This window comes from Choloepus didactylus, chromosome 8, assembly GCF_015220235.1.
Source record: "Choloepus didactylus isolate mChoDid1 chromosome 8, mChoDid1.pri, whole genome shotgun sequence".
Taxonomy (NCBI): domain Eukaryota; kingdom Metazoa; phylum Chordata; class Mammalia; order Pilosa; family Megalonychidae; genus Choloepus; species Choloepus didactylus.
In genome coordinates, this window is record NC_051314.1 from 11,885,236 (window position 1) to 11,906,682 (window position 21,447).

At 43.5% G+C, this 21,447-nt stretch overlaps 1 protein-coding gene across 1 annotated transcript in view; it reads right to left on the minus strand.

Annotated features, from left to right (window-relative positions):
* Positions 1-417: 417 nt before the first annotated feature.
* Positions 418-21,447, minus strand: part of MEI1 (meiotic double-stranded break formation protein 1) — a 122,015-nt gene continuing 100,985 nt past the window's right edge. Inside the window, exons 24-31 of the mRNA XM_037846257.1 lie at positions 14,584-14,744; positions 12,789-12,870; positions 12,420-12,595; positions 6,879-6,960; positions 2,804-2,910; positions 1,746-1,874; positions 1,420-1,532; positions 418-550 (exon numbers count right to left, since the gene is read on the minus strand). Coding sequence (XP_037702185.1) covers positions 505-550; positions 1,420-1,532; positions 1,746-1,874; positions 2,804-2,910; positions 6,879-6,960; positions 12,420-12,595; positions 12,789-12,870; positions 14,584-14,744 — 896 coding nt within the window. The 3' untranslated portion in view covers positions 418-504. The remainder of the gene's footprint in view (positions 551-1,419; positions 1,533-1,745; positions 1,875-2,803; positions 2,911-6,878; positions 6,961-12,419; positions 12,596-12,788; positions 12,871-14,583; positions 14,745-21,447) is intronic.

A 21,447-nucleotide genomic window follows, 5' to 3' on the forward strand; every position in this document is an offset into this window, starting at 1 on the left:
GGGCGGTTTTGCTGCGTTAAGAACACTGAAGGATTTGACCTGGCTCAGCTTCCTCCCCTGGGAATTATTACCTCTCTCCACCAGAGCTGAGGCAGCAAGTAGAGTGCCTCTCAGAGGACTCAGAGGCCCCAACCACAAAGGCCTCTCTACCCTTCCAGCCTGAGGATGGCCTGGCTGGTATTCTGTAGGTACAACTGAGGCACCCAGCTGGTGCTCCCTATGTGTCAGCAGAACAGAACTCTGCCCCCTCTCTCCCTGAGGAGGCCATCCCTCCCTCATTGAAGGCCCTCTAACTGGCTGAGGAACCGGTGCAGGGGTGATGAGATGAGTTGAGTGAAATGTAGGCATGCAAGTACATCATTTTATTTCCTGATTACATTTCAGCATGGAATAAATGGTTCCAGATGAATGGCTGCAGTTCTTGTCCATTTCTTCAAATATTGGGCCCTGACTTTGTCTCCAGGTCGCAGTTCTTTCTGTTTCTGGGCCTTCAAGCCCTGAGGGTCAGTCTCTGATGTGAGACACGGATACGGCCACCCCTCCCAGGCAGCTGGCAGCAAAGCATGACAGGAGAACAGCACAGAGATGGGCTTGACCATGGGGGACTATGCTTCCAGAACCCAAAAGGGCAAGAACAGCCAGACAAGAACAGAGGTGCTCCTAAGAATAGTGGCACATATTCCAAAATTGGGACCAGAACCCCTAGGCTGGGTGGTTGCTATACAACAGGGAACTGTGCCATGGAAGGGAAGAGGAAGAGCACCAGGGAGACTGGGGGAAGTGGGGAGCACCATTCCTCCCCTTTCTGCCTCCAGGAGCACCCCCCCTCCCAGAGGGCCTGTGCCCACTGCCCACAGCCCCAGGCTTTCTCAGGGACACGCCAGTCACCCAGCCCCCCATGGGAGATTCTCTCCAAAGCCTATGGGGAAGGAGTAGCTCACTAGTTTGGTGTGGCTTTGGAGACAGACAAATCTGGTTCAGATCCTAGCTGTGTCATCCTGGGCACATCATTTAACCTCCCAGGTCTAAGTTTCCACATCTAGGAATGGGGGTAGGAATCATAATAGCACATACTTATATAGGAACCCTAGGACACAGGCGTGACATCTACATTACCGCTACATAGCTGCTGCGGCTACCGAGATTAGATACAGCTCCTGATGCAAGGGTTAGATACAGTGCATGTAATATGCCTGGCCTCAGCAGGAACTTAATAAACAGAACAAGTTATTGTTATTGCTCACTGTGAATATTCTCACTGACTCCATTCTTGCTTTGGAGGACAGGGCTGCAGACAGCGCACCTGTCTGTCCTGAAGCTCTCCCACAGCTTGGCTTGGGTCCCTCATGATGCCACAGCCTCCCACGGCCTGGATGATCTTGCCCAGGCCAAGGCTCCCAGGGATGCAAGAAAGGATACAGCATGTCCTGCGGGGTCGGGCGGATGGAGGAGACCCTTGGGGAGAGGCCCTCCAAGGAGGCCTGCAGGGTCTGGGCAGTGCTGGGATCAGCCAGAAGGCCCATGCTCTGGACCTGAGGAGAGAAGGGTGGGGATGCCAGGCTTTCTAAGTGCCCACTCCACCAGGCCCACTCTGACTAGCCCGGCTGCCAATATCAACTCCCAGCTTCCTCCTGCTCCTGCCACTCCTGACTCCCCGTTGGCTGCTATGATCAGAGTCACACCCTCCATGGGGAAGGCAGTCTTGAGGGCCTAGCTTCACAGGTGGTCCACGGCTTCCCACCCACCTGGAGGAAGAAGCTATGCAGAGCCTGAAGTGTGCTGCTTGAGAGCATAGAGAGATCAGCCAAAGTCGCATCTCGCAGAACGTGACCCACTTCTTCGTGAGAGAGGACGCTGCTCTGGAACCGCACAAACTGACCCAGGGAGAGAACCCCAAACACACAATGATTTGACATCTAGACAGATTCTGTGCCCCCGCCATATTCAGCACTGGGCTGGGGACACAGATCTGAAGCTCACAAGAACCCTGGCCTCAAGGAGCTCACAGAAGGAGGTGGGGGTGCAAAGAAGGCAGACCCTGTGAGAGCTGGCCCCTGCTGACACCTTCGGTCTTGGCTCCCCCGACCCAACCTTGCACCCAAACTTATGGTCAAATGAACTATGTATGTTTCCCTGCTGTACCTGCTGTCCTCACTGCCTGTAAACCTTTCCTTCTCTTTGCCTATGAATCCTTCCAGCCCCAGCTAAAATGTTCCCTTCATTGCTGAGTGTTCCTTCATTCTATTAAAGAGATACATTTACTGAGTGTCTTCTGCATTCTTATTCCCATCTCCCTCCTGGCTTTGGCAGAAGCAGTTACTCTTTTCTCTGTATTACCACGCCAACCAAGGCTCTTTGGTTTATCTGCTTGGCTCTTATTCCTGGGTTGTCTGCTTTGTTATTTATTTGTTGCACACCTACTGTGTGCCAGGCACTGTCCTCTGCTCTATCACTGATAACATGGTATCTTACCTGTTAGCTTACTTGTCTAGCTCCTACTCTGCCCTCAAAGGCAGAGAGTATTTGGCTTATCGATGTCCCCAGTATCTAGCATAGGACCTGCCATGTGGTCCCAGTCAACATGTCATGAGTGAGTGAACAGGACAAAGACTGTCAGCATCTCCTTGGGTCTTATGAGTTATGGGCAGTTAGAAGAATTCTCTGAGGGTGTCTCTTGCAGGGAGGAGGCCTACTCAACTTAGCTACCTTATTAGGGTTACCTAAATAAGGTGTCCATGGCCATTTCAGGACCACTCTGCTCAAAACATTCTTTAGATCACAAGACCATCCTTTCTGTACTTACCAGGGTCATGAGCTTCAAGATCTCAGGTCTGAGGAAGGAATTCTCTCCAGAATCCAGGAGGGTAAACAGCAAAAACCGATTCCAGGGCTGGGAGGCCACATGGAATGCTGTGGGGAACATTTCACCCCGGGTGGTTAATGTTGCTTTTCCAAAGGCCTGGGAACACTCTAAAGAGGATGTTCTCCTACTGGCTCAAGGAAGAGGGGCTGCTCAGCTGGAGAGAGGGCAGTGGACAAGCTGACCCCAGGAGGTTTCTTCCGGCCCTGGGCTTTTATCAACCTATGCTGCCTGGCTCAGTGAGACTACAAATCCCACGAGTGTGGGAGGCAGGCAACAAGAATGGCTCTGCCATTTAAGAGCTTTGTGACCTTGGTCAGATACATCACTTGACCACTCTGAACCTCAGTGTCCTCATCTGTAAAATAGCATGACAGGATCCTAGCAGTGTTGTTAAAATGACTAAAGGTGATGGTAGCTCTGCTTTGATCAAGAAGAAGAAGTGAGACGCTTTGGGTGTCCTTTTCTCACACAGAAGTTTGAATAACCAGCAAGAACTGGCAGCAACATATTTCTCAAAGATCCAGAAAACAATTAAAGAACTGTAGTAACAGAGTGAACACCAAATCAAGAAAAGTCCACTTAAAAGTGGTAGAATCTTGTGTTGCCCTTCCTGGCCCCCATCCCACCCTTCAATGGCTCAGCACAGAGCTGGCCCATGCTCCAAGTGTAGGTCCCTGGTCCTGGTTCCAGAGGGAGCAGAGAAAGCCTTGTGCACATACTGGGAGTATGTATGTCTGGCCAAATCTGTCTGATAGTGACATGAGGGACTCACCATCCCAGAACTTGCCCTGCATGGAGAAGGTGGCTCACCGAGCTCTCCTGCAGAAGGCTGCGGGAAAAAAGTCAAGATGTACTGCCTGGGGCAAGGGATTGCTGGATGTAACACATTCAGTGCAGTGCAGTGCAGCGGACCTTGGGGAAACCGTTTTCTAGGGGAAGAAGGACATTCAGAACCATTGAAATGGGGAAATTCCTTATGGCCACATGCACATGCCCAAGATAAGAAGGAGGCCCCTACACTCTGGCCTTCAGCTATTCTTTAAACTCATGGTATGGATAAACCCACATCAATTTGCAAAGACTGGGAAAGGTGTTTTCTTTTTTTCCTTCTTTTTTTTTTGTTAGCTCCTGGCAATCAAGTAGAGCTCTGTCCTAATACTAGCTGTATGTAAGCTAGAGAAACAGATGCCTCAGAGGCTAAATTCCAGCAATAAAACATTAAACTATCAAAATGTCCAGGTTTCAACAAAAGGTTATAAGCCATACAGAGAAACACTAAGTGATGGCCTAGGCAAAGGAGAAGATTAAAGCATTAGAACCCATCAATGAGGAGGACCAGACCTGGACATACCAAAGTTTTTTTTTAATGATCCTAAATATGCTCAAAGAGGTAAAGGAAAACATGGACAAAGAACTAAAGGAAATCAGGAAAATGACAGAGGTACATAAATAGAATATCAATAGACAGATGGAAATAATGAAAAGGAACCAAACAGAGCCGAAAACCACAGTAATAAAAATTAAAAGTTCCCTAGAGGGGCCAACAGCAAATTGGAACTGACAGAAGAAAGAATAAAAAGAAGATAAGACAATTGAAATTATTCAGTCAGACAAGCAGAAACAAGAATGAAGAAAAGTGAACAGAGCTTGAGGAACCTATGGGACACCATCAAGCATACCAATATATGCACTGTGGGAGTCCCAGAGGGAGAAAAAAGTGAGAAAGGGACAGAGAGAACATTAAAAAAAAATTGCTGAAAACTTCCCAAGTTAAATGAAAGATATGAATATACACATCCAAGATGTTCAATGAACTTCAAACTGTTTAAACTCAAACAGCTCCACACCACAGCATATTATAATCAAACCACTGAATGTCAAAGATAAAAAGAGAATTCTGAAAGCCGCAAGAGAAGCAACATGTCATGTTCACGGGAACCTCAATGAGATTAAGTGCCAATTTCTCACTGGAAAGCATGGAGGTAAGAAGGCAGTGGAAGGGCATATTGAAAGTACTGAAAGCAAAAAATTGCCAACCAAGAATTCTATATCCAGCAAAATCATCCTTCAAAAATGAGGGAGAGATTAAGACATTCCCAGATAAACAGAAGCCGAGGGAGTGCATCACCACTAGACCAGCCTTGCAAGAGATGCTGAAGAGAGTTCTACAGGTTGAAAGGAAAGTACAATAGAAAATATATGGAAGTTGCTTGAAGAAATAAAGATCTCTGGTGAGGATAAAACATGGTTAAATATAAATGCTGATACTACTGTGTTTTTGGTTTGAAACTCCACTTTTTACTTCCTATGGGACCTATCAGACAAATGCAAAATGTATGATAAATTGGTGGTTTTGGAATCATAATGTATAAACATGTAATTTGTGACAAGAACTACATAAAAGTTGGGAGGGGGGTCTGAGGGGTATAGGAACATGGTATATACTATTGAAGTTAAATTGGAATTAAAGGAAATGAGATTATTATAGATTTAGAATGTTAAATTTAAGACCCGTGGTAACTACAAAGAAAATATTAGATAACATACAAGGTCACAGAGACAGAAATAAGAGTACAGGTTGCCAGGGGTAGGGGGCAGGGGGAACGGGGAATTAATGCATAATAAATTAGGGTTTCTGTTTGGGAAGAGGGGATAGTTTTAGTGATGGAAAGTGGTGAGGGTGCTGCAATATTGTGAATATGATTAATCTTACTGCATACTATGCTTGGGAGTGGTTGAGATGGGAAAGTTTATGTTGTCTGTATGTTCCACAATTAAAAAATAAAAGAACAACTAAAGAGAAAACGACAATTAATTGTAATACATGATCCTGAATGGGATCTAGTAAGCGAAGAGAAAAGGCTCAAAGGGACATTACTGGGACATATGAAAAAATTGGTATAGAGAGTATAAGATTTATTATCAATGTTAACTTTTTTGAAGTTGGTAACTGCACTTAATGTTGTTACATAAGTGAATATCCTTGTTTTTAGGAAATGTACATGGAAGTATTGAGTGTTCAAGGAGCATCATGTATACAACTACACTCAGGTGTTCAGGAAATGAACTGATAAACAGACACTCAGATGGATGGACTGATAAATGACTAGCTAGATAAAATGATACGGCAAAATGTTGAAATTAATGGCTCTAGATATTTGGGGGATTAGGGGTTGTGCCAGTTTGAATATATTGTGTCCTCCAAATGCCATTATCTTTGATGTAATCTTTTGTGAGCAGATGTTATTAGTGTTGATTAGACTGTAATTCTTTGAGTGTTCTTTGGAGATGCGCCCCACCCAGCTGTGGGTGATGACTCTTATTGGATAATTTCCATGGAGGTGTTGCTCTGCCCATTCAGGGTAGGTCTAATTTGAGTCACTGGAGCCATATAAATGAGCTGACGGACGGGGGATCTCAGTGCAGCTGAGAGTGAACTTTTGAAGAGGAGCTACAGCCAACAGGGACACTTTGAAGAAAGCACAGGAGCTGCAGATGAGAGACAGTTTGAAGACAGCTGTTGAAAGCCGACTCTTGCTCCAGAGAAGCTGAGAGAGGATAAATATCCCAAGTGCAACTAAGAGTGACATTTTTGAGGAATTGCAGCCTAGAGAGGAATGTCCTGGGAGAAAGCCATTTTGAAACCAGAACTTTGGAGCAGATGCCAGCCACGTGCCTTCCCAGCTAACAGAGGTTTTCCCGACACCCGATTGCTGATGTGTTACCTTGGACACTTTACGACCTTAAGACTGTAACTGTGTAACCAAATAAACCCCCTTTTATAAAAGCCAATCCAATTCTGGTGTTTTGCATTCTGGCAGCATTAGCAAACTAGAACAGAGATCTGTTAGAGTTCTCTGTATAGGGTTTCTGTTATCTTTGTAATTATCCTGAAAGTTGGGAAGTATTTCAAAAAGTTAAAAAAGATGGGATGGTAGTCTGGGGCAGAAGGGTGGCAGGGGCTGGCTTCCCCATCTCTCCCATGGGAACAGCAGAGAACAGGGAAGGTCTCTACCAACATCTGGGCTCCGAGCATGCAGGTAATCAAACAAGGCCTCCAGGCAGCCAACACAGATCTGGGACAGTAGAGGGTCCTTCTGCAAAAAATCAGATTAGGTCAGGTTTTGCTACCAGTGGGTTTTGGCACCAACTAAGAAAAAAATGGTTGATTTTCAGAGCTTTCTGGATTTCAGATTTTCAAATTTGGGACTGTGGCCCTGTAGATAATCAAGAAATGTTTGTTGGTTTCATCTCTCACACCCAGAGCAGAGTTGCTTATGCTGGGAGATTTGCCTGTATTTGAGAAACTGTTTTGTTTCAGAAAAGAAGATGAGCCCTGGGCCCCTATGCAGTCACTAATAGATTCATAGCACATTGATCCTGGGAGAACCTCACAATTTATCTAAGCCATTGAGTTTTATTCTTTTTTTTTCCAAGCAGCAGAACCTTTCATCAAACAAAATTTTATGCTCTAATAAGTACATGAAAAGATCTTAATGTCATTCATCATTAGGGAAATGCAAATTAAAACCACCATGAGATGTCACTACCAATGCCCTAAAATGGCTAAAATTAAAAAGATTGACAATGCCAAGTGTTGGTGAGGATCTGCGGCAGCTGGAACTCTCATACCCTGCTAGTGGGAAGCTAAAACAGTACAGCTACTTTGGAAAAGAGTTCAATGGTTTCTAACCAAATTAAACATACATCTACCATGTGTGGTAGGCAGAATTTTAAGATGGTCCCATCCATCATCTTTGTTTCCTGGTGTTATTCCTGTGATCATCCTATGCTAAACGGCAAACAGAGATTGTCTGGGTGGGCCTAATCTAATCATACAAGCCCTTTAAAAGCAGAGTTTTCTCCAGCTGGTGGCAAAAGCCAGTGAGAGTCAAGTGTGAGAAGGACTCAATGTGCTGTTGCTGGTTTAAGGATGGAGGGGGCCATGTGAGAAGGAACATGGACAACTTAAAGAGCTGCAAGAGGCCCCTGGCTGACAGCCAGCCGGGAAACGGGATCTCAGTCCTTTTAATTGCAAGGAACTAGATTGTGCTAACAACCTGGATGAGCCTGGATTCTTCCCCAGTTCTTCCAGGTAGGAGCCCAGCCTCGGTGACCCCTCAATTTCAGCCCTGTGAGACCTTAAGCAGAAAACCCATCCGAGGCCTTCTGGACTTCTGATCTACAGAACTAGGTAGTAAATGTGTGTTATTTTAAGCAACTAAGTTTGTGGTAATTTGTTACATATCAACAGAAAGCTAATACATTATTTGACCCAGCAATCCCACCCCTAGTTTTTTGCCCAGAAGAAATGTAAACACATATCCACACAAAGACTTATACTTGAATATTAAGAGCAACTTTGTTCATGATAGCCTAAAAACCTCAAAATTCTAAATGTCTACCAACAGGTGAATGGATAAGTAAATTGTGGCATAGCCATACAATAGACTACTACTCAGCAATTAAAAGAAATGAAGCATTGATTACATAAGAATATGAATGAATCTTAAAAGCACATTGCTGAAAGAAAGAAGCTAGATACACACTATCACATACTGTATAATTTCATGTAGATGAAATTCTAGCAAAGGCAAAACCAGAGTGCCAGAGAGCAAATCAGTGGTTACCAAGGGTCGAGGATGGGGAGAGGGGATTGACTGCAAAGGAGCAAAGGGAACTTTTTGGGGTGATGGGAATGTTCTATATGATTATATGGAAATGTTCTATATGATTATGGTGGTGTTTACACTTTGTGTGTATTTGCCAAAATGCTTCCAATTGTACAAATTTAGTGAATTTTATTGTATGTAAATTATATGTCAATAAAACTGATAATATAAAATGTAAAAACAAACTAATGAAAAATCTATGCTTTCCCCCTGCTGTTCTCTGGAAGGCAGTAGACTGGTGGTTATGGATATGGGACAGACTTGGGTGGGAATCCTTGCCTGGTAGCTTACCAACTGTGTGACCCTGGGCAAACTACTTAACCTTGCTGAGTCTTTTGTCATCTGTCAGTGGTGATAAAAAGATTATCTGGATTGCTGAGAGGCTTAGATGAGAAAAACCCTCAAAATAAATGATGAAATCTTAGTGAAGTAAATGAAAGGGGAAATACTCTCCCCTCTTTAGCATCTCCTGTGACTCCTCCACAGAACCCCTAAGGCCTCCAAGGAATACATTTTGAAATGGTTGGTCCAACTCACCCACCTTATTTTATAGACGAGAAAACAGGTCCCGGAGAGGATACTTGACCTGAGGGCCCTTGGGTAGTCAGTAGGTCTGGAACCAAAGGTCTCCTGATTCCTGGTTCAGTACCCTTTCTCCTCCTCCAATCTAAAATGAATTCTTCACCAGGGGGGACTTCCAGCCTCTTCCCAGGCAGCCAGACCACAGGGCCATGAGCGATCATGGCTTCCCCACCTGGTGAGGGGTGTGGCCCCCTGCTGCTCTCTGACTCCATGTCCATGTTACCCCACACAAAAAGGGCCCCTTGGATGGTTGGTGAGGAGCCAGGGAGCTGAGCATTAGCAAAGCTGGCATTACCACTCAGGCAACAATGCCTTTTTTCCCTGGCACTTCTTGGGACACTAAAAGAACACAGTCTTTGTAGCCAAAAAAACTTATGTTTGAATCTGACCTAAAACTGTGTGGCCTTGGGCAAGTTACTGAACATCTGGGACTCTTTCCCTGTCTGTAAAACTGAGATGATCATTTCTACCTTACAGAGGAGTTGTGATGAATAAATATTCAATGCCAAGTGCCTAGCCCAGAGCCTTGCACGTAGTAGGCACTCAGTAAAGTTGTTCTCTCTCCTCTTCCTCCCTGCGTCCTCTTCTCAGAGAACCTTAGCCAGATATCAACCTCTGTTCTTGCAGGAATGATCTTGAGATCAAAGCCTCAAGTTCTATAAAATTAATTAGCTCCCTGATATCCAATCTGATGACACATTCCACTCCACCCCAATCAACAAGCCAAGTCTACTGAACATGAAGGATATCTGTCTCTTCCCTACTCAGGCCCACCCCTTTCCCCTCCCCCAAGGCCCCCCAAGACCCCCCAAGGATGTAGCAGCTAAACTTGAATCAGAGAAGTAAGTCTGAAAGAGCACTAAGACCACCTGACCCTGGTTGACAAACTGGAAAGTAAAACCAATCAGTCCAGAGAACTACTGTGCAGCCTCATTCTGAACCTCCAGGCACAGGACCGGATGAAGATACATGGCTACTCTGAGCAGGCTAGCCCACTGTACCCCTTTCAAACCTACTACTTATCAGACATCTCTTCACTGCACACTTAGAGGCAGGGCTGAGCATGAGGGAAGGGGGAGGGCAGGAGGTGGCAGCAGCTAGTGCCAGTGGAAGTGCCAAATCTCCCCTCACTCAGCACGCTCCACTCAGCTGGTCCAAAATCTCACAATCCCACCCTCCTCCAGAGATGGGGCAGGGGCCACCTGCTCTCACTCCAAAGCATCCTTGGCCTCACAGGACCTTCTCCCAGAGTAGCACCACCTCTTCCATCCAGCTCCTCCCCATGGAAGCAGGAGTGACTAATAGGATTGAAGACTTTGTGAGAAAGTGCACAGCTCAGCCTCTAAGGCAGACTCCGATTTGAACCCACCTGTCAGCAGAAAGGGGATGCTTTGGTCCACTCTTCGCCAAAGGGTAGGCTTACTTGGGGGCAGTAAATAGGGAAAGGAGTCCTGGAGTTGTTCTGCTCTGCCTGTGACTGGGTGAATACATTTAATTCTGGGTGAGGTTGTTGGAAGGTCATTGTGGCCCTATATAATAGCCATTTTCTCCAGTTGGTCTTACCAATATCATGGAAGTTTTGATCTTCATCTGACTCCTGTATCTGCTATACAAATAGTCTCAAACTTGGAGGTGGTGGAATATGGGACAGAGCATTCTCATCAGCCCTCCAATCCTCATTAGGGGACTTACCTTCAACCCCAAATAGTTTATCCAGTATTTCCTTCTACCTTCATACAATTCCTGGATTCTAGTCAATCTAATGCTTTCCCCATTTCATTATACCTCTAGGGCTATATTTGTGCCCCTGACGAATGGACCACTGTCCACTCTGCCCAGAAGATGGACCTCTGGGAAATAGTTCAAGAAATTTGTTTAATCTGTTCTTCCTCCATGTTTCCCCCACAAATCCTTTACTTCAAATTTCAGGTTACCTCAGTCTCTGTGTTCCTGAGACCATCATGTGACTTCTCTGAGCTACAGTTTTCTGTCTCACAGGGCTAGCTTGTATGAGAGGGTTTGGAAAATGGAAAAGTACTAATTATATAATATCTCCACCATTACTATTTTTAATCCTACTTCCTGTCTCTTCCTCCTCAGTAACCTAGGCCTACCATCCCCTCCCTACATGGTACTCCTGGGTCTCTGTCTCATAACCACTCCTCTCCCTTCCTCAAAACAGAATCCCAGTGCTGGAAGATATCTTAAGGGTCTTCTAAGCCAAAATTCTTCCCACCCTCCAGTAGGAGTTCTTGGTTTCTGCTTGGAAACCTCCAGCCACAAGACACTCCTCTCCCTTCCTCCCAAGACAGCCCCTCTACTGTTAGACGGTCTGACCATGGAAAAGGCCTTCCTCTGTCTTCCTGCAGCTCTTTCATCCAGTGGCCTATGTCTCCAGCTCCAGAGGAATCTAGAATAAACCTACTGTTTTTCCACTGTGGAAATATTCAGAGATTTACAGTTCTAGGATCTCTCTGAGAACCAAGCAGAAGGGAAATCTGCCCCTTACTACTCCTGACCCCCATGCCACCCATATGACTCCAAGTGCCAGAGTCCATGTACTTTCCCAGCACTTGGTCAGCAGCACCAACGCTGTGATGCGATTGGCCCAGAGATGTCAGGGAGGACCAGCTTTACATAATTCACAAACCATAAAATTCCTGCTTTTAAAGTATATAATTCAGTGGTTTTTGGTATATTCAGAGTTATTCAACTATCTAATTCCAGAATATTTTCATCATCCCCAAAAGAAACCCTGTGCCCATTAGCAGTGATTCCTCATTCCCTCATTTTTTCCTCCCTGTAGCCCTTGGCAACTGTTAATCTACTTTCTATCTCTATGGTTTGCTACTCTGGACATTTCATAACAAATGGAATCAAACAATATGTGGCCTTTTGTGTCTGGCTTCTTTCAAGGTTCATCAACATTGTAGCATGAATTTGTGCCTCATTCCTTTTTATGGCTGAATAATATTCCATTGTATGGATATACCACTTTTGTTTATTCATTCATCTGTTGGCACCGGGGTTGTTTCCATGTTTTAGCTATCATGAGTAGTGCTTCTATGAACATTTGTATCCAAGCTTTTGTATGGACATATGTTTTCATTTCTTTTGGGTACATACCTAGGAGTGGGATTGCTAGGTCATACGTAAACTCTGTGTTTAATATTTTAGGGAAGTGCCAAACTGTTTTCTAAGGAGGCTGAACCATTTTACAGTTCCACTATGAGGGCTCCAAAATTTTCACATCCTTGCCAAGACTTATCATCTGCCGGGATCCCAATTAGCAAGGGCCTTACCTGCACCAGGAGGTTCTGCAGCCTGATGACAAGGGACAGCACTTGTGATGTTCTCAGTGGAGCGAGGACACTGTCCTCAGGAGCTGATGCTAGCCGGGGACCTGAGGGCACCAGAGCCACCAGGGCAGAGGAGAAGCCTTGTTGCAGTGCTGTCCGCAGGAAGCATAAGATAGCAGCTGAAAGCAGGAGGCTCCTTACACTTAGCTCTTCCTTCCTTCCTTCCCCACCTCCCACCCAGCTCTGCCATAGGAGGGGAGATAATGGAAATAATCTCCCACCGGACTGGGTGGGAGGTGGAGAAGGGTAGTCCCGTCTCAGAAACTAGGGGCAAAGCTTTCTTCTCTGCTGGAGGCCACTGGGTGCACACACCTGAAAGCAGAACTGCCTTTTTCTTTGGAAAGTTGAGAGTGTTCAGCACTTGATCCAGCTCCACAGACAGTGTCTGGTGAACCTGACAGGGTAGAGGGTAAAGGGTTAACCCTCACATTCTGGGGGCTTGGGCAGAAAATAACTCTTCTTCCCTCACCCACTTTTATACATACTATATCCAGGAGGGACAGAGGCAGCCACACAGTCTTCTGAGCCTCACTTCAGAAGCATGAGTAAGAAAATCAAGCCCATGCCTGGAGCACTCTTCTCCCAAATCTCCCCCATCCTCAAGGGCCTCCTCCATCAGTGAGCCTTCCCCAGCCTCATCTGTGTGGTTCAGTCTCTGGCTCAGCCCACCATCCACCTAACTCAGAAGATCTGGAGGCAGACAGGCTGGACTCAACTCCTGTCTCTGCCACTGGCCAGCTGTGTGACCTAGGACAAGTCACTGTACCTCTCTGAGCTTGCCTCACTTTCTCCATCCATGAAATGGGGATAGTGCCTCCTGCTCTCACCCCCTCCAAAGAAATTGTGAAGATCAGTTGAGAATCAGCATCATCAAAGCAATGAACAAACACGGGAGTAAGTGGGCTAGCAGGTTCAAAGATGTGAGTCTGCTCTCCTCCAGCAGAACACGAGCTGCTTGAAGATGAGGACTACTTTACTCTGCTTGGATCTGCCACAGCCTGGCATGAAGCAGTTGCTTAAAAATCCTCATTGACTGGTGGAAGTGGCAGTTCTAGGCAGTGTTAATAATTGGGAAAACTGTGTGGGGGTGGTTTTGGGAACTCCGTACTTACGATTTTTCTCTATACCTACAACTTTTATAATTTAAAAAAAAAAAGAAAAAGCAGGGAACGCTCCTGGTCCAAACCAATGCTATGGGCAATAACCTGCAGGATCTTCCCCAGCTTGCTACCAGCCTGGAGGCCAACGTTTAACACTGACTTCACTTCTACACAAATGAGCTGTGTGTGTGCATCCAGCACTAGATCAGCTCAGTGCTGGGCACAGTCGGGAGTACAGAAGGTACCAGCCCTGAAGAAGCAACTGTCCTTAGGGGAGGAGACATCCTGAACATGAAGCAGCCCCTAGAGGAACTGGTATAAGCCCTGTGATGGTAACATTAGATAAGTAGGGGAGAGAACATAAGAAGGGGAAAGGTGCTTGGTGGGTATGTTCACTGCCCTCTCTTCCCCTGCAGCATCTTCTCAAGCAATAACAACTACTTATGCAAGTTCAGCACTTCACAGCTTGCCACCCACTGCATGATCACAGGCTGGCTTCTGCACCCTGTTCAGTCTGACCTACCTCTCACTTACTCCCTATGTTCTAGCCACACAGAGCACCTCACTGCTCCCCAAATCTGTATACCAGGAGCTATATGTGTGCAGCGTCATGCCTTTGCTCGTATTGTTCTTTCTGCCTTGAATGCCTCTCCACGACCTCTGCCTGACACAACTCTCTTATCTTTCAAGGCTTTGCTGAAAGACTACAAGTTCTTTAAGGGAGAAGCACATGCAGTATTCATTTTTTATTCCTCTGTGCCTAGAACAGAGTCCAGCTTATAGTAAGTAATCCATGCATGCTAAATGGACTAATTTGAACCATGCTGACAAGAATCCTGAGCTCTTTCCCCACCTCCCTATTGTGGTAAGGAAACTGAAGCTCAAAGGGGGTTAAATGCCTTGTCAAGGTAACACAGATGATAAGCTACAGAGCTGGAACCAGAACTCAGGACCTCATCACTCCTTTGAGTGCTACCCATTCCCAAACCCACAGATTAGAGACTAACCTGAAGATTGCCACTATGCTGCTGGGCAGAGCAGGAGGCAGTGAGCAGCCAGGTAGAGCAGAGGAGTGCCGTCCCCGGAGAGTCCACCTCTGTCCAAGTGAGGGCCAGGATCTTCTCCAGAAGCTCCATCAGGGCCGTGCTGCTCAGAAGTACTGCAGCAGCTGTAAGGCGGGGAGGGACAGGGACCATGTGAGTTACACGGCGCCTCAGCTCGATATCCACCGTGGTCCTTAGCACCCCACGGGGACTTCATGCACGTGTGGTGAGTGAACAAAAGGAACATCTTGGGGGTCTCAGGTTCCCAGCTTCATTGCAAAATCACACCTTATCAGAACCAGTAAGGACCCCCACTTAAATATATATTTTTTTATTATTCATTTTATTGAGATATATTCACATACCACGCAGTCATACAAAACAAATCGTACATTTGATTGTTCACAGTACCATTACGTAGTTGTACATTCATTACCAAAATCAATCCCCGACACCCTCATTACCACACACAGAAAAATAACCAGAATAATAATTAAAGTGAAAAGGAGCAACTAAAGTAAAAAAGAACACTGGGCGCCCTTGTCTGTTTGTTTGTTTATTTGTTTCCTTCCCCAACTTTCCACTCATCCATCCACAAACTAGACAAACGGGAGTGTGATCCCTATGGCCCCCCCAATCCCACTGTCCCCCCTCTTAAGCCACATTTTTATACAATTGTCTTCAAGATTCATGGGTTCTGGGTTGTAGTTTGATAGTTTCAGGTATCCACCACCAGCTACCCCAATTCATTAGAATCTAAAAAGGGTTGTCTATATTGTGCATAAGAGTGCCCACCAGAGTGACCTCTCGGCTCCTTTTGGAATCTCTCTGCCACTGAAGCTTATTTCATTTCCTTTCACATCCCCTTTTTGGTCAAGAAGATGTTCTCCATCCCACGATGCCGGGTCTACATTCCTCCCAGGGAGTCATATTCACGTTGCCAGGGAGAATCACTCCCCTGGGTGTCTGATCCCACATAGGGGGGAGGGCAGTGATTTCACCTTTCAAGTTGGCTTAGGTAGAGAGAGAGGGCCACATCTGAGCAACAAAGAGGCATTTGGGAGGAGGCTCTTAGGCACAATTACAGGGAGGCCTAGCCTCTCCTTTGCAGCTACAGTCTTCCCAAGGGCAAATTCCGTGGTAGAGGGCTCAATCCATCAAACCACCAATCCCCTAAGTCTGTGGGCATGTTAGCAACCATCGAGGTGGGGTAGGCCAATACCCCTGCATTCTCCACCAGCTCCTCAAGGGGGCTCTGCATTTTTTTCCCTTGTTTTTTTTTTTTTTTAAACTTTTTTTTTCTAAATCAACTGTATGAAAAATAAAAAAAATAAAAAAAATTAAAAAAACACATACAATAAAAGAACATTTCAAAGAGACCATAACAAGGGAATAAGAAAAAGACAACTAACCTAAGATAACTACTTTACTTCCAACGTTTTCTTACTCTACCCCAAGAAAGTAACCTAATATAGCAACATTTCTGTGAACTTGGTCCTACTATACCCATCAGAAATTAACAGACCATAGTCATTCCTGGGCATTCCCAGAACATTAAATTTACCCATGATAGCTTATCTGTTCTTCTTGGATTATTGTTCCCCCTTCCTTAATTGCTCTCTGTCGCTAGTTCCCCTACATTCTACATTATAAACCATTCATTTTACATTTTTCAAAGTTCACATTAGTGGTAGCATATAATATTTGTCTTTTTGTGCCTGGCTTATTTCGCTCAGCATTATGTCTTCAAGGTTCATCCATGTTGTCATATGTTTCACAACATCGTTCCTTCTTACTGCCGTGTAGTATTCCATCGTGTGTATATACCACATTTTATTTATCCACTTATCTGTTGAAGGACATCTGGGTTGTTTCCATCTCTTGGCAATTGTGAATAATGCTGCTATGAACACTGGCGTGCAGATATCTGTTCGTGTCACTGCTCTCCGATCTTCCGGGTATATACCGAGAAGTACAATCGCTGGATTGAAGGGTATCTCTATATCTAGTTTTCTAAGGAACTGCCAGACTGACTTCCAGAGTGGCTGAACCATTATACAGTCCCACCAACAATGAATAAGAGTTCCAATTTCTCCACATCCCCTCCAGCATTTGTAGTTTCCTGTTTGTTTAATGGCAGCCATTCTAATTGGTGTGAGATGGTATCTCATTGTGGTCTTAATTTGCATCTCTCTAATAGCTAGTGAAGCTGAACATTTTTTCATGTGTTTCTTGGCCATTTGTATTTCCTCTTCAGAGAACTGTCTTTTCATATCTTTTGCCCATTTTATAATTGGCCTGTCTGTACTATCGTCATTGAGTTGTAGGATTTCTTTATATATGCAAGATATCAGTCTTTAGTCAGATACATGGTTTCCAAAAATTTTTTCCCATTGAGTTGGCTGTCTCTTTACCTTTTTGAGAAATTCCTTTGAGGTACAGAAACTTCTAAGCTTGAGGAGTTCCCATTTATCTATTTTTTCTTTTGTTGCTTGTGCTTTGGGTGTAAAGTCTAGGAAGTGGCCACCTAATACAAGGTCTTGAAAATGTTTTCCTACATTATCTTCTAGGAGTTTTATGGTGCTTTCTTTTATATTGAGATCTTTGGTCCATTTTGAGTTAATTTTTGTGTAGGGGGTGAGGTAGGGGTCCTCTTTCATTCTTTTGGATATGGATATCCAACTCTCCCAGCCCCATTTGTTGAAAAGACCATTATGGCTCAGTTCGGTGACTTTGGGGGCCTTATCAAAGATCAGTCGGCCATAGATCTGAGGGTCTATCTCTGAATTCTCAATTCGATTCCATTGATCTATATGTCTATCTTTGTGCCAGTACCATGCTGTCTTGGCAACTGTGGCTTTATAATAAGCTTCAAAGTCAGGGAGTGTAAGTACTCCCACTTGGTTTTTCTGTTTTAGAGTGTCTTTAGCAATTCGAGGCATCTTCCCTTTCCAAATAAATTTGATAACTAGCTTTTCCAAGTCTGAAAAGTAGCTTGATGGAATTTTGATTGGGATTGCATTGAATCTGTAGATAAGTTTGGGTAGAATTGGCATCTTAATGACAGTTAGCCTTCCTATCCATGAACATGGAATATTTTTCCATCTTTTAAGGTCCCCTTCTATTTCTTTTAGTAGAGTTATGTAGTTTTCTTTGTATAGGTCTTTTACATCTTTGGTTAAGTTTATTCCTAGGTACTTGATTTTTTTAGTTGCTATTGAAAATGATATCTTTTTCTTGAGTGTCTCTTCAGTTTGTTCATTTCTAGCATATAGAAACATTACTGACTTATGTGCATTAATCTTGTATCCTGCTACTTTGCTAAATTTGTTTATTAGCTCTAGTAGCTGTATCATCGATTTCTCAGGGTTTTCCAGATATAAGATCATATCATCTGCAAACAATGACAGTTTTACTTCTTCTTTTCCAATTTGGATGCCTTTTATTTCTTTGTCTTGCCGGATTGCCTGGGTAGCACTTCTAGCACAATGTTGAATAACAGTGGTGATAGCGGGCATCCTTGTCTTGTTCCTGATCTTAGGCGGAAGGCTTTCAGTCTCTCACCATTGAGTACTATGCTGGCTGTGGGTTTTTCATATATGCTCTTTATCATGTTGAGGAAGTTTCCTTCAATTCCTACCTTTTGAAGTGTTTTTATCAAAAAGGGATGTTGGACTTTGTCGAATGCTTTTTCAGCATCTATTGAGATGATCATTTGATTTTTCCCTTTTGATTTGTTAATGTGTTGTAATACATTGATTGATTTTCTTATGTTGAACCATCCTTGCATGCCTGGAATGAACCCCACTTGGTCATGGTGTATGATTTTTTAATGTGCCTTTGGATTCGATTTGCAAGTATTTTGTTAAGGATTTCTGCATCTATATTCACTGGGGAGATTGGCTGGTAGTTTTCCTTTTTTGTAGCATCTTTGCCTGGTTTTGGTATTCGATTGATGTTAGCTTCATAAAATGAGTTAGGTAGTGTTCCATTTTCTTCAACATTTTGAAAGAGTTTGAGTAAGATTGGTGTCAGTTCTTTCTGGAAAGTTTGGTAGAATTCCCCTGTGAGGCCATCTGGCCCTGGGCATTTATTTGTGGGAAGCTTTTTGATGACTGATTGGATCTCTTTGATTGTGATTGGTTGGTTGAGGTCTTCTGTTTCTTCTCTGGTCAGTCTAGGTTGTTCATATGTTTCCAGGAAATTGTCCATTTCCTCTACATTATCCAGTTTGTTGCCATACAGTTGTTCATAGTACCCTCTTATAATTTTTTTTAATTTCCTCGGGACATGCAGTAATGTCACCTTTCTCATTCATTATTTTGTTTATATGGGTCTTCTCTCTTTTTGATTTTGTCAGTCTAGCTAGGGGCTTGTCAATCTTGTTGATCTTCTCAAAGAACCAACTTTTGGTGTTATTTATCCTCTCTACTGTTTTTTTGTTCTCTATGTCATTTATTTCAGCTTTAATCCTTGTTATTTCTTTTATTCTACTTGGTTTAGGATTGGTTTGCTGTTCATTTTCTAGCTTCTTCAGTTGATCCATTAGTTCTTTGATTTTGGCTCTTTCTTCCTTTTTTTTTTTTTTTTTTTTTAATAAATGTGTTTAGTGCTATAAATTTCCCCCTCAGTACCGCTTTTGCTGCATCCCATAGGTTTTGGTATGTTGTGTTCTCATTTTCATTCGTCTCTGTATATTTAGCAATTTCTCTTGCTATTTCTTCTTTAACCCACTGATTGTTTAGGAGTGTGTTGTTTAACCTCCAGGTATTTGTGTATTTTCTAAGTCTCTTGGGGTTATGGACTTCTAATTGTATTCCATTGTGGTCAGAGAATGTGCTTTGAATAATTTCAATCTTTTTAAATTTATTGAGGCTTGTTTTATGTCCCAGCATATTATCTATTCTGGAGAAAGTCCTGTGAGCACTAGAGAAGTATGTGTATCCTGGTGATTTGGGATGTAATGTTCTATATATGTCTGTTAAATCCAATTCATTTATCCGATTGTTTAGGTTTTCAATTTCCTTATTGGTCTTCTGTCTGGTTGATCTATCTATAGGAGAGAGTGATGTGTTGAAGTCTCCCACAATTATTGTGGAAACATCAATTGCTTCCTTTAGTTTTGCCAGTGTTTCTCTCATGTATTTTGTGGCACCTTGATTGGGTGCATAAACATTTATGATTGTTATTTCTTCTTGTTGAGTTGCCCCTTTTATTAGTATGTAGTGACCTTCTTTGTCTCTCAAAATATCCCTGCATTTAAAGTCTATTTTATCTGAGATTAATGTTGCTATACCTGCTTTCTTTTGGCTGTAGCTGGCATGAAATACTTTTTTCCATCCTTTCACTTTCAATTTCTTTGTGTCCCTGTGTCTAAGATGAGCCTCTTGTATGCAGCATATGGATGGTTCATTTTTTTTGATCCATTCTGCAAATCTATACCTTTTAATTGGTGAGTTTAATCCATTTACATTCATCGTTATAACCGTCAAGGCATTTCTTGAATCAGCCATCTTATCCTTTGGTTTATGTTTGTCGTATATATTTTTCCCTCTCTCTATTAATATCCTTTAATGTACCCATACTGAATCTCTTTAGTACTGAACCTTTTCCATGTCTCTCTCTCCTTTCTTTGTTTCTCTGTCTGTAGGGCTCCCTTTAGTATCTCCAGTAGGGCAGGCATCTTGTTAGCAAACTCTCTCAGCATTTGTTTGTCTGTGAAAAATTTAAGCTCTCCCTCAAATTTGAAGGAGAGCTTTGCTGGATAAAGTATTCTTGGTTGGAAATTTTTCTCACTCAGAATTTTAAATATGTCATGCCACTGCCTTCTTGCCTCCATGGTGGCTGCTGAGTAGTCACTACTTAATCTTACGCTGTTTCCTTTGTATGTGGTGAATTGCTTTTCTCTTGCTGCTTTCAGAATTTGCTCCTTCTCTTCCGTATTTGACAGTGTGATCAGAATATGTCTTGGAGTGGGTTTATTTGGATTTATTCTATTTGGAGTTCGCTGGGCATTTATGATTTGTGTATTTATGGTGTTTAGAAGATTTGGGAAGTTTTCCCCAACAATTTCTTTGAATACTCTTCCTAGACCTTTACCCTTTTCTTCTCCTTCTGGAAGACCAATGAGTCTTATATTTGGACATTTTATATTATCTATCAAATCCCTGAGGTCCATTTTGATTTTTTCGATTTTTTCCCCATTCTTTCTTTTGTGCTTTCATTTTCCGTTCTGTCATCTTCCAGGTCACTGATTCGTTGTTCAACTTCCTCTAGTCTTGTACTATGAGTATCCAGAATCTTTTTAATTTGGTCAACAGTTTCTTTAATTTCCATAAGATCATCTATTTTTTTTATTTAGTCTTGCAATGTCTTCTTTATGCTCTTCTAGGGTCTTCTTGATGTCCTTTATATCCTGTTCCATGCTCTTCTTGATGTCCTTTATATCCCATGCCATGGTCTCATCGTTCATCTTTAGTTCTTTAATTAGTTGCTCTAAGTACTGTATTTCTTCTGATCTTTTGATTTGGGTGCTTGGGCTTGGGTTATCCATATCTTCTGGCTTTTTCATATGCTTTAAAATTTTCTGTTGTTTTTGGCCTCTTGGCATTTGCTTAACTTGGTAGGGTTCTTTTAGGATTTGTAGACCAATTGAAATCCTTATCTCTAATTTGTCAGGTCTACAGCATCGTGGAGTACACTTTCTGTGACTAACCAGCAGGTGGCGTCCGCGAGCCACCTGTTCCCCTCAAGGCAGTTCTCCCCTGCTTTGCCTTTGTGGTGAGTGGGGGAGTAAGTCTTGTGGGGTCCAGTTGGTGTACCAAGCTT